The sequence below is a fragment of the Athene noctua genome, chromosome 17 (assembly GCF_965140245.1).
Source record: "Athene noctua chromosome 17, bAthNoc1.hap1.1, whole genome shotgun sequence".
Taxonomy (NCBI): Eukaryota; Metazoa; Chordata; class Aves; order Strigiformes; family Strigidae; genus Athene; species Athene noctua.
Window position 1 is genome coordinate 2026604 of NC_134053.1, and position 12438 is coordinate 2039041.

The 12438-nt window shown below is 57.1% G+C and overlaps 2 protein-coding genes across 2 annotated transcripts in view; both read left to right on the forward strand.

Annotated features, from left to right (window-relative positions):
• The window catches only part of CORO1C (coronin 1C), a 54790-nt gene extending 46946 nt beyond the window's left edge, over window positions 1-7844 (forward strand). Inside the window, exons 6-11 of the mRNA XM_074921068.1 lie at window positions 561-680; window positions 1298-1402; window positions 2791-2936; window positions 4089-4146; window positions 4238-4483; window positions 5064-7844. Of these exons, the coding sequence (XP_074777169.1) occupies window positions 561-680; window positions 1298-1402; window positions 2791-2936; window positions 4089-4146; window positions 4238-4483; window positions 5064-5183 (795 nt within the window). The 3' untranslated portion in view covers window positions 5184-7844. The remainder of the gene's footprint in view (window positions 1-560; window positions 681-1297; window positions 1403-2790; window positions 2937-4088; window positions 4147-4237; window positions 4484-5063) is intronic.
• Window positions 7845-9132: 1288 nt separating this feature from the next.
• SELPLG (selectin P ligand) lies at window positions 9133-11714 on the forward strand. The gene is made up of 2 exons (XM_074921204.1): window positions 9133-9456; window positions 10185-11714. The coding sequence occupies exons 1-2, from the start codon at window positions 9408-9410 to the stop codon at window positions 11576-11578; spliced, it is 1443 nt and encodes a 480-aa protein (XP_074777305.1). The 5' UTR covers window positions 9133-9407; the 3' UTR covers window positions 11579-11714.
• The last annotated feature ends 724 nt before the right edge of the window (window positions 11715-12438 follow it).

Sequence of the window (12438 nt, forward strand, 5' to 3'; positions counted from 1 at the left end):
TAAGTCTGTGTGATAATTAAAGAAGCAACTTGGGGTTTGCTGCAGCAGAGAGTTCCAAGAGCATACAGAGAAGGAGCCTTTTTGCTTAGTGTATACCATGTTTAGTCATGTTTTTCAAAGTGAGGAAGAAATTACAGGAGGGATAGCAGTGGTTGAAGGATTTGTCTGGGTTTATTTGGATTAGTGTTTGAACTAGGATTTTATAGGGCTCAGTTTTAAAACCTGCAGGAGTGTAATTCCACGTCTAATCCTTCTGTATAATTACAGTTCCAAACTTGTGTGTGCAAAGTGGAGATTTAGCAGCCTGCATATGTGTCGTAGCTTGCAAAGAAGTCTTCCTTCAAGCCTGCAAGAGTCTGATAGGCAGAGCTGAAGCGAGCCAGGGGTGACCACTTCTTTTGTAGTTTTGTAATTGCTTTCTTCCCTCAAGCATCGGGCAAAGAGTTTTGTAGTCGGCATCCTGCATGGAGGATTCTGCAGAGGCAGAAGAGAAGCCATCCCTGGTGGCTATTTCTTAGGTCCTATTCCTTGCTCGAGGCTGATCTGTAAATCTCTTTCAGGAGAAAGAGAAAACCCACGAGGGAGCCCGGCCCATGCGAGCCATTTTCCTCGCTGATGGAAACATCTTCACAACTGGCTTCAGCCGCATGAGCGAACGGCAGCTTGCCCTTTGGAATCCAGTAGGTTCCTGTCCCGTCACTACTTTGCTGTTGTAGCATCTGTTGAGTTAGGTCCGTAATCACCCACTAAATTCATGGTTCGTCTCCCTGAGCACATTCCCCCTCCCATCTCCCGTGCCAGCAGGCCTTGCCGTTCTTCGGGCTGGGGGTTGGCTCTGTAAGGGCCGTCAGTTCTCTTGGACCGATCCCTGCCTCGCCAGGAGCAGCGATGCAGCTGGGACCTGCGCTTTTGAAATGCCTGAGAAGGTGTTCAGAGGGCAGAGTGGCTCTGGGAAATCTCCTCATTTCATAGTTACATGTGCAGAGCAAGGCAGCAGCGATCCCTTCGCGCTGGCACAAGACCCTTACTGACATGACTACGTCACATCTTTCCCTTGACTTCGTGAATTTTCTTTGGGTCCTGCTTTTATTGTGTTTTGTGATCAAAATGTCCTCGGGGAATGAATAAGCTTGTGAACATTCAGAGCGTTTATTATTGTAACACACAGATCCTTCGGGGTGGTGAAGACACCCCTGCGTGTTCACTAGCTACAAAGAACTGTTCATTTAGATCCCGCATTAACCTGAGCTTTTCCATTCTTCATTAACATCACTGGATTATTTTTTTTTATTTCCAGAAAAACATGGAGGAACCAATAGCCCTTCATGAGATGGACACCAGCAACGGGGTCCTGCTGCCATTCTACGATCCAGATACCAACATTATTTACCTATGTGGCAAGGTAAAGAGAAGCTTTTGGTGTGACTTGGGTGTATTTAAGGGGAGACTCCTCTTGAACAACTGATGCCTGTGAAACGTTCCCCAAGTGTCTCACTGAGAAAGGTAGAACCAGAAGTTAGCACTGTGGTGATGGTCGGGGCTGCAGGCAAATCAGGCTGCTCTGCACTTGGTTTGGTCCTCACTCTGCAGAGAGCCTGTGAAGGTCTGGTTTGTAATTGGGCGTTTCTCTGAGATGGATTAACTTAGGTAAAGCTCCTCTTAATGAAACAACTCCGATACCATCAACTCTTGTTGGTCTTGACCCAAATTGTTGTACGTTAATGTGGAAGGTACAATTCAGATCTTATCCCCCTTGTGCTTGAAGGCGATGGAGCATGTAGCAACACTCGCTGTAATGTTGTGGGGTTAAATAATAGAAATTGGAATCATGTGCTTCTTTCTAAAAGCAATTTGTAGGCATTAAGTGCTCTAAAGTGCCCCCTTCTGATGCCACAGCTTTAGACTTCCTACAAATAGGAGCTGAAGACAAGATGAACGAGTAATTACAAAGGAGGATCCAAAGGGGGGGGGATTCTCCCCCTCTGCTCCACTCTGGGAGACCCCCCTGCAGGGCTGGGTCCAGCTCTGGGGCACCAACAGCAGAAGGACACGGACCTGCTGGAGCGGGGCCAGAGGAGGCCACGGAGATGCTGGGGGGGCTGGAGCCCCCCCTGTGAGGACAGGCTGGGAGAGTTGGGGGGTTCAGCTGGAGGAGAGAAGGCTCCGGGGAGACCTTAGAGCGGCCCCCCAGGGCTGAAAGGGGCTGCGGGAAAGGGGGGAGGGACTCATCATCAGGGGGTGTAGGGATAGGATGAGGGGCAACAGTTTTAAACTGACAGAGGGCAGATTTAGATGAGATCTGAGGCAGAAATTCTCCCCTGTGAGGGGGGTGAGGCCCTGGCACAGGCTGCCCAGAGCAGCTGTGGCTGCCCCCTCCCTGGAAGGGCTCAAGGCCAGGTTGGACGGGGCTTTGGGCAACCTGGGCTGGTAGAAGGTGGCCCTGCCCGGGGCAGGGGGGTGGGACTGGATGGGCTTTAAGGAACTAGATGATCTTTCCAAGCCAAACCATTCTGTGATTCTATAACGTACTTGATCTGCTTTGTGGTAGCTGTGCTGATGCTGTCTGGAGAGCGGGAGCACAGCCGTGTGCCGTCCCCTGTTCGACCGGCAAGCGATGGATGTTTTACCCTGAAAAATAAAATGGCTATAAACTGTGCATTGCTCTGTGGCAGCGTTCTGGGAAGGAAAAGCTGTCAGGAGAGACTGATGGCTGCCCAGCCTCGCAGGGAGCAGGCATGAGGGCAGGGGGAGCGCTGGCCCCTCAGAGTGACCCTCCTTTGTTCCTCGCAGGGTGACAGCAGCATTCGCTATTTTGAGATCACGGACGAATCCCCCTACGTTCACTACCTCAACACCTTCAGCAGCAAGGAGCCGCAGAGGGGCATGGGGTTCATGCCAAAGAGGGGCCTGGATGTGAACAAGTGTGAGATTGCCAGGTAAGGGGAGGGGCTGGCAGGGCGGGTGTCAGGCAGCCACCCGGTCGCGAGCTCCGACGTTCAGAAACGGTGCAGGACCCCGCTACTGCCTCTGCAGTGTCTGCTGGGACCTGGGACGTGAAGTGACACTTGTGCTGGGCATAACATGATATAACCTTAAAATATGCTGGGTCTTAGGCTGAGTCTGTTCTCAATGGGTGAGTGGTATCTACCAGAACACATTGTCTGCCAAGATTGGGTGTCAGGCCGGTTACAGCCGGCACTGTCAACGTATCGATGGTAAACTCTTGGTGCCTAAATCTGGGATCAGTCTCCAGCTTGTACACAGCAAGCGGGCTGGAAGCTGGTTTCAGGAAGGGCAACGGAGCTGGGGCAGGGTCTGGAGCACAGGTCTGCTGGGGAGCGGCTGGGGGAACTGGGGGCTTCAGTCTGGAGAAGAGGAGGCTGAGGGGAGACCTCCTGGCCCTCTGCAACTCCCTGCCAGGAGGGGGCAGAGAGGGGGGATGAGTCTCTGGAGCCAAGGCCCCAGCGCCAGGCCCCGAGGGAATGGCCTCAAGCTGCCCAGGGCAGGGTCAGGCTGGCTCTGAGGAAGGATTTCTGTGCAGAAGGGGCTGTTGGGCGTTGGAATGGGCTGCCCAGGGCAGGGGGGAGTCCCCGGGATCCCTGGAGGGGTTGAAGAGTCGGGCTGAGCCAGCGCTGAGGGATCTGGGGGAGTTGGGACCGGTCAGGGGGAGGGTCATGGTGGGGCTGGAGGAGCTTCAGGGGCTTTTCCAACCCAGATGATTCTGGGTTTCTGCGAATTTAGAGAGTAATTAAAACAGCAGTGCAGTGGCCAGAGGAACTGGCAGGGAAAACACAGCAAAGGAAGAAGGCAGCACCTCAGGAAAGCAGTTTTGTGTCACCGAAGCACATGGGCATTTTGGGAGCAGGGGCCAGGCTGAGGACGGTGGAGCTTGCGGCCCAAAGCAGGACTGCAAGGGGTGACCAGAGTGTGGAGGCACACGTGAGCCGAAGGCTGGCCGGCGTGTACCTGTAAATCACTGCTGTGCCTGAGCGGCGGAACCGAGGCCTCCTTGGCACAGCGTGTGGCTCTCCTCACGTTGAAGTCACACTGTTGGGTTTTTTTTGTTTTTTTTTTTTTTTCTTTGAAAGGTTCTTCAAGCTTCACGAGAGGAAATGTGAGCCCATCATCATGACGGTTCCTCGAAAGGTGAGCACTGCCTCCCGGTTATGTGGTTTGAAGCCAGCTCGTGCCTTCCAGCCCCAAAGCACTTGACCAATTCATCTCTTGTGCTTTGCAGTCGGACCTCTTCCAGGATGACCTGTACCCCGATACAGCCGGCCCAGAAGCAGCTCTGGAAGCAGAGGAGTGGTTTGAGGGGAAGAATGCTGATCCCCTTCTCATCTCCTTGAAGCATGGGTACATTCCAGGCAAGAACAGGGACCTCAAGGTGGTCAAGAAGAACATACTGGACAACAAGCCTGCCGCAAACAAGAAAAGTGATCTCATAAATGCTCCAAAGAAAGCAGCTGATGCCTCAAACACTGTGAGTAAAATCCACACGTTTTGGGGGATGGAAGCCTTGATTACCAGGGTGCTGTGTCCTCAGAATTAGTTATAACAAAGCTCAAGCATATAGGATTTGGGTTTCCCAGCACTTGGGTGCCAGTGGGTGACCTGGAGTTGAGGTGGCGCGCGAGTTGCGCCGTTCCAGGCGAGGTTTCTGTAGCTGTGGGAATTGTGACACAAAGAAAAGCTTGGCTTGTTGGTCCAGCCACCCTCCCGCTTGGGAGAGCTGCTGTGCACTGATTTTTTTGCGTAAAACCCAGCGCAGACAGTGGGATAAATTAACCTCAGGTCTGGAAGATTGTACAAATCCATAACTGGGGGCTGTGTAATATGGAGATATGGAAGTGACAGTCAAGTAGGTCTTTATTAAACGCTGTTGAAGAGCAGATACCGGTCCTGTATGTCCTCAAAGCTTGTGCTGCTGCTGCTGGAAAGGCTGGTCCATGCCCTGAGCCTCCCATCCCGAGGAGCCCCTTGCCTTGAAAACTCCGCTCTGCAGAGCGCGTCCCCCCCCCCCCGGCTCTCCTGACAAACACGGGTCTTGTCTTATCTTCCAGCAAAACGAAGCCAAATTGGATGAGATTTTGAAAGAGCTGAAATCTATAAAAGACACGATCACCAACCAAGACGAGCGCATTTCCAAGCTGGAGCAGCAGATGGCCAAGATCGCGGACTGAGCGGGGCAAGCGGCGCTGGCCCGGCCGCCAGCCCAGGCACATTCCAGTTCCCCAGTTCGGCCAGCAGCAGCCCGCAGCATTCCAGTACGAGCTTTCCTGTTCTCCTAAATTCACGTCAACGAGAGCTGATGATTAAAAGCCAAGCTTTTTAGTGAATTTTTTTTTTTTTCCTGTTGTTTTAATGAATTTATGTGACTGTGTCAAACAAGTCAAAAAGAATAAGTGCTACTTTTACAGTCTTTTTTTTTTTTTTTTTTTTTTTTCCAGATGTTATGAATTCTTGAAAACAAATCCATTCTGACTTTCAATGTTGTGCCCAAATATCTTTTTCTAGATTTAGGGACCAATGCCACATTGTTCTTAACCATTTTTTAAAGTTGCCAAAAAAAAAAAAAAAAAAAAAAAAAAGTTGCTTTTTATTTTTCTTATTTGCCACTTTGCAGTATTTGTGTTTTAAATTTAAAGGGACAGCACTGCGTGTGGGTGCGTGTGTGTGTGCGGGAGCGTGGTGGGTGTTTATACTGTTCAGAGAACAAAACTGAAGCTATTTTGTATAAATCTTCGATTTCAAACAATCAGAGGTCGCTTTCCTTTGCGGTGTGGCCGAGGCTGCTGCTGAGACCCCTCGGAGATCGTAGAAGCTGCCTTTCCTGCCGCCCTAACGTATCCCCATCACCGTTGTCTGGCAGTTTAAAGGAAAAAAAAAAAAAACATAGTTCTGAACAAGGTGAAAATGCCTCTTCTCCTTTTTACACCCTGAAGAACTTTTAATCTAATGTGTTGCCCTTTCAAAATAGTGCCATGTTTTGGATTCCTCTAGCCACGTCCAAACGGGCGTGTTTTACTTGCTGTTGGTTTGTTGGTTTTTTTTTTGTTTTGTTTTTTTGGTTTTTTTAAAATCTTGAGGCAGAAGTTACTTTCATGCGGGAAATATTTTTACATATTTATCCACGGAGTACAGAGTTGAAGATGTGCCCTGGGAGAGGCGAGGGACTCTGGCAGTCACCAGGTTCTCCGTGGTGTCCGTTCCAGCTGTACGTGCTGCTGTAAATACTTTTTTCTGCACTAGAGCTGCACCACCGTGCTCTTCGGCTCATTGACTTCAAAAAGCTTTTAAAAATCTGCGAGCTTGCAATTCCCTGACCCCTAGAAATGTAGACTCTGCTTCCAAAGCAGCATTAGCAGTAGCTAGGTGACTTTATCATGACGGGTCTGCGGAAACAAAATGCCTCTTTTTTTTTTTTTTTTTTTTTTTTTAAATAATGTTTTCCTCTCCATCATTCCTGCCTCACCACCCCACCACGCTGTAAAACTTTGCAGGAAATTATTTGTTCCCAGATCCGGATGAGTGACCTCCATCCCCAAGACCCCCCTGTGCTCCCAGGCCTTCAGAGTGGAAGGAACTGGGGAGGGTGGTTTTGATCCCAGTTTGGAGAACTGGTTTCTCACAGGATCCTCACACAGTTTCTCCCGAGACAGACCCAGGTCCCTGCTCGTGGGCTCCGTGCCCCCCGCCACGGTGAGCTGGGCCAGGCTGGGTCGGTGCAGCCCAGCCCGGCCCCGCCGTGCCGGGAAGCGAAAAAAAAAGTGTGAGGAGCCCCAGGACTTGTCCTGGCGGGGGGGGGTGATCCCCGAGGCAGCTCACTGCCCCCCAACTCTGCGTGCATGTCGGTGTGCTTGGGACCCCCTGCACCAGAGCAGCGTCCCCCGCCCAGGACCTCCCCGGCGGGGGGACACGTCCCTTCATCCAGGCTGAAGTGATTTTTTTTTTTTTTTTTTCCTTTTTAAAAATATTTCTTTTTCCATTAGATTAGCTAGAAATCCTCCAATTCTCCATTTTTTTTTTCCCAGTGTTTGCATGTTCAGACTTTACAGATTAAGGATTCTCTGTTCTGGAGGGATGTCTGTGTGTGTGAAGGCAAAAGCACCGTCGGGACGGCCGGGCCACGTAGCTGGAGAGAGCACGGGACGAAGAGACAGAGGATGTGTTCTAGGATGTGTTCTAATCGCATGAAAGCTTCGTAAAAGTGGTTTTTCTTTGTTTTAAGTGGCCAGCACAGCCACAGGAGGGACGAGCATCCCCTACCCTGTGTCCCTGACCACTGATGCTGGATTCCAAGTCCAGACGCTCCGGGTTATTTGAATGTTTGGTGACGTTTTTGTATCGCAGTAAATGGCTGAGATGATGTTTTGGGGTTTTGTTTTATTCTTTTATTCTTTTTTTTTTTTTTTTTTTTAAAAATGCTCCCCCAAATGGTGATCTCTGTGTTGATTTGTATGTGTGACTTCAAGGTTGTGTGCTTGGGGACCTTTTGGGTTTTTTTTTTTCTAATTGGAGGGAAATAAGTTTTCTGAGACGCTGGATTGAAATGCCCAGAGAAGATCGGTGTGTGGTAGACGGTCCGAGGAGGGCGGAGGAAAGGCCGCCCTGGTTTTTAGTTTCTAGCCTGTATTTTATTTAAATGAACTGATGCCTAGCCAGGCTCAACCGGAGTCAGTGCCTGAAGCTTTTTGTAGCCGTGATATCCCAGAAGAGAACCAGCGAAGTCCTGAAAGATGCGCTCTTATAGAGCGGCCATAGTATCTGTCCAAATATTTGCTTCCATTTTCAAAAGATAAAAAGTCATTGATTATAAACTTCCTCTGGTTTGCTTTTTCTTTGACTCTCCGCGTCCTGCACCCACCGCTGCCCCTTAGCACTTGTGGTTTAGGTTTTATCAGTAACCAGGTTATTCAACGGTGGCACTACCCGAGCGGGTGGGATTGGGGCTGAGCAGGGTCTGTCCTCAGCCCCCTCCCCTCTCTGCTCTGTCCCACAAGAGCTGGGGACTGTCCCTGGGCTCTCGCCGGTCATTTCCCTGCGAGGGAACCCAGGCGCTTGGCTGGATGCGGGACACGATGGCATAGACTTGCCTGGGGGGGTGCAGTCTTGGGGTAACTGGGATGGGGGTGACCTGGGCCCTGGATGACCCTGGGGGCTGCCCGGGAGCTGGGGAGAGATTGTTCTGCTCTTGCTTGGTTGAAATCTGCTTCGGGGGTGTGGGAAAGACAAAGAAATGGCATCGCTCAGTCCTGGTCTGGCTTTGAGATCCTCGCCCCGGCGCGGCCTCCCTGGCGCCGCAGCGTTTCACAGCCGCCTCCGGCCCACCCCGATCCCGGCACAGCCCCAGTTCTGGCCGGGGCGGGGGTGCTCGCGGCTGGGTGATGCTCCCTGGCACCCCCACACACCCCTGACCCAGCCGCTCCCACAGACCTGAACCCCCTTTTCTCTGCCTGTTTTCCCCGCGTGTGCTCTGGAGGCAACAGAACCCGTGACCCGCTACCAGCCCCCATGGCCGGGAGGTTTCCAGAAGGGATGGGGGTGAGTCTGGCCCCGGCGGGGGGGTCGCGGTGCTGCCAGGGGGCAGGCGGAGGTGGAGGGGGGTTGTTTACAGCCCCGGGCAGCAGCCGCAGGGCGTTTGCTGCGGATGTGCTCTTGCAGCACCCTTCCTGCGGCCGCACCTCTGCCTGCTGCCGCGCCGGTGCTCGCGGTTGAGGCCGGGTATTTCCCAGCCGGGGCTGCACCATGTGCCCGCGTAACACGGCCGGGACAACGCCCGGCGGCCCCCACAGCCCCCCCCGAGGGCTGCCCGGCCGCTCGCTGCCATCCTGGGGGGGTCGGTGTGAGAGACGGGCCCTGGCGCATTGAGCCAGGCCTTCTCCCTCCTCCTCCTCTTCCTCCTCTTGAGTGCGAAGGCCATTTCCCGGTGTTGGGGTACCACCATGCTCTGCCCTCCCCATCCTGTTTGTGCCCACACTGTGCCCGGGGGGGGAGCTGGCAGCCCCGGCACCAGGTTTGCCGTCACTTCTGCTTTCGGGGCGGCGCGAGCCCCGGTGCACAGCTCGGCAGAGCCACTGATGGGGCTGGGCCGGCCAGGGGGGCTCCCACCGCACCAGGGAGGGCCAGGAAGCCATTTCTGGGGGTGAATCCCACATCCCAGCCACCCTTCCCGGTGGGCACACGCAGCCCCCGGCCCCTCAGTGTCCCGGCTCCTGCCGTGACATCATTCCCCCGCCGGGTTCTCCGAAACCACCGCCGCCCTTCCGCGCCCGCCTTCCCCTCCCTGCCCGGGCGGGAGGTGCAGGCGGGGTGCGGCCCACGACGCCCTGTGGGTTTCGGCAGTTGCCCAGCGCTGGGGCTGCCCTCGTGCCCCCCGTGCTGGCGCTGCCGGGCCCTTGCTGGTAATGGCCACCGGCGCTGCAGCTCGGGGTCCCGCGGCGTCCCCCAGCAGAGGTGAGCCCCCGTGTGGGGATACGGGGGGGGTGGCAGATCGGGGCTGAGCCCCCGGGGGTGGTGGGGGTGCAAAGGCGATGCGCAGGGTCCCCCTTGGGACATGCAGGGGGGCTGTGGTGACCCTGGGGGTTTTTAGGAGGCGCTTTGGGGGTGTGGGAGCTCCCAGGGGAGCATTTGGATACTGCTGGATGCCGCAGGGACCTCGCTGGATTCTGCTCCCTGGGGCTGGAGGGGGGGTATCAGTGATCAGGGGGGGAGGTTTGCCTCTCCTCCCACTCTGGCACACGGTGGCCTCGGCCCAGGAGCCCCGCGCCAGCCCGGCCGGCGGAGGGGGAGAACAGGGAGCGTGAGGGGGTCAGTCGAAGCGGGTACGACATCTCTGAGGTTTCGTTTCTGTGCGGGGAAATCATCCTGCAACAGACATCTCTGTCACGGCTCGTCTCCCATTTCCAGACACTCAACTTCCTTTTCAAAACTTTCCTCTCTAGCAGAGATGGTGGGGCTCAGCTCCCACAGGTGGGAGCAGCCTGGGGCCACCGGCCACGGCTGCAGGAGGCCACTGGTCCCATCCTCCAGCCCCCCCAAACGCAGGGTCCCCCTCTCTGGGTGGGGAGGAGGATGCTTTGCTCAAGCCCGATCCCTCCGTGGGGCCATCTCCAGGCTACACGATGGAGCTCAGCATCCCCTCGCAGATGGGATTTCATCTGCCCCCTCTGTTCCCCCCGCAGGTCCCCTGACGCCGGGCTGGGCCGTGCTGGTGGTGCTGGTGCTGGTGCTGAGCAGCCTGTGGGCGTGCGGGGCCGCGCCGCCGCCGGAGCCGGGGCAGCACCGGGGCCCGCGGTGGGTCTGGGGGGCGGCCGGGCAGGCGCAGGCCGAGCCCCCGCCGCTCTCTCGCAGGAAAAGGGCCGAGGGTGGGCCCCAGCCCAGCGCCGCTGCAGCCACGCCGGGGCACGGCGCCAACAAGACCGATTCCCCCCGGCACGACCCGCTGCGGGGCCCTGCGCCGGCGGTGGGGCCCAGCACCGCTGCCAGCCTGCGCCAGGCCCTCGCCGCGACGACCATGGCCGATCCCCTGGACGAGACCGACTCCCCCGAGCCTGACTCGTTGCCCAGCTCCGCGCCAGAGCCCAGCACCAGCCCACCCCGGGCATTCGTGGTGCCAACCACAGCCAATCCCCTGGATGAGACCGATTCCCCTGAGCCCGACTCGTTGCCAAGCTCCGCACCAGAGCCCAGCACCAGCCCACCCCGGGCACTCGTGGTGCCAGCCACAGCCGATCCCCTGGATGAGACCGATTCCCCTGAGCCCGACTTGTTGTCCATCTCCACGCCAGAGCCCGGCACTAACACCGGCCCACCACGGGCACTCGTGGTGCCAGCCACAGCCGATCCCCTGGATGAGACTGATTCCCCTGAGCCCGACTTGTTGTCCATCTCCACGCCAGAGCCCGGCACTAACACCGGCCCACCACGGGCACTCGTGGTGCCAACCACAGCTGATCCCCTGGATGAGACCGATTCCCCCGAGCCCGACCAGCTGCTGAGCTCTGAGTCACCGGCAGCACCTGGCACACAGGCAGCACCCCAAAAGGGCATCACCACCCTCCCCATCTGGCTCATGTCTCTGGGCAAGGAGGAGACGGTGGCCTACGGCACGGACAGCAGTTCCTCCACGGAGCCACGCTCGGTGACCCCCCAGGCCCTCAGCCCCACCGCCACCGGTTACAAGAAAGTCCGAAAAGCCGGAGTTACCCCAGCACCGACTCATCTGACCCCTCGGGGTACAAATCCCGGGGGGACCGTGGCACCGGTCCCCTGGGACCCCACCAGGGTGATGAGCAAGTGCCTGTTGGCCATCCTGCTGCTGGCGCTGGTGGCCGCCACCTTCATGGTGTGCACGGGGGTGCTGGGGGCCCGGCTCTGGCGGCGGGCACGGACGGCCCATCGCCGCCTCAGCCCCACCGAGATGGTCTGCATCTCCTCCCTGCTGCCCGACGGCGAGGTGGCCACCAACGGCCCCAAGACCGGCCCGGCCCGGCGGCAGAAGCCGCTGCTCGACGGCGGCTCCGAGGCCGACGGCGACACCCTGACTCTCAGCAGTTTCCTGCCGGAGCACGCCTGAGCCGCGGAGACGGGGTCCTGCTGCGGGCAGGGCCCCCCATCCCCTTGGGTTTGTGTTTTGACCTGAACCGGCGCGATGGGGAGATGCTTTCCCCCGGGGTGAGCTCAGCCCTCGAGGCCCACCCCATTAAAGCGTTACCCGGACACGGTGGTCTCTTCCTGGTGGGATTGGCGCCCACCAGCCCCTTTCCCTGCGCCGCCGCCTGCCCACATCCCCCCCCCAGGCAAAATTTCACTTCTCCATCCTCCTCCACCAGCAGCAGCTCCAGCCCCACCCGGAGAGGGAGCAGAAATGAAACCTGTGGCCACCCCTCGCCAGCCCCACGGCTGGGGGGACTGGGGACCCCCTCCCCGCGTGGGGCTCAGCTTCGTGCCGCAGCGTGGGAGTGGAAAGTGGCGGTGCCGGGGCGGAAGTGCTGGGGTGGGGGGGGGACAGGGACAGGGACGGGGACGGGTGCGCTTGTGGCGTAACATGTTCCTGCCCTGCGGTCGCCTGCAGCGCGGTGACGCCTCCGGGACCGTCACGGCCCGTCGGGGTGGTCCTGTGGCTGCAGGAGTGCCCAGGGCTCGTCCCCAGAGAGCAAATGGTGGTCACGGGCTGTTGGGCTCGTAGGGTGGCGTTGTCCTTGCCGGGTTGTGGCTGGGAGGGATGGGGAGAGCAAAGCCATGAGCAGCCAGCGAGGGTCCCACAATCTTGCTTGTACCCAGGGGCTCAGGTTTGCTCCCAGGTCCCACCTCTCCAAGGGTGCAGGTGTCAGTCACCCCTCAGCCACCAGCCTGACCCCTGCCCTCTGCCCAGCCCTGGGGGACCCACCCAAGGGAGGAGAAACGGCCCAGGGTTGTCTCTGCCCTGCCAGGCTC

What these genes read in the sequence shown, in the direction of transcription:
- SELPLG (XM_074921204.1), top strand. Translation starts at nt 9,408, where the DNA reads ATGGCCACCGGCGCTGCAGCTCGGGGTCCCGCGGCGTCCCCCAGCAGA. An exon ending in CGCGGCGTCCCCCAGCAGAG is followed by an intron (nt 9,457 to 10,184) that starts GTGAGCCCCCGT and finishes TTCCCCCCGCAG; the next exon opens with GTCCCCTGACGCCGGGCTGG.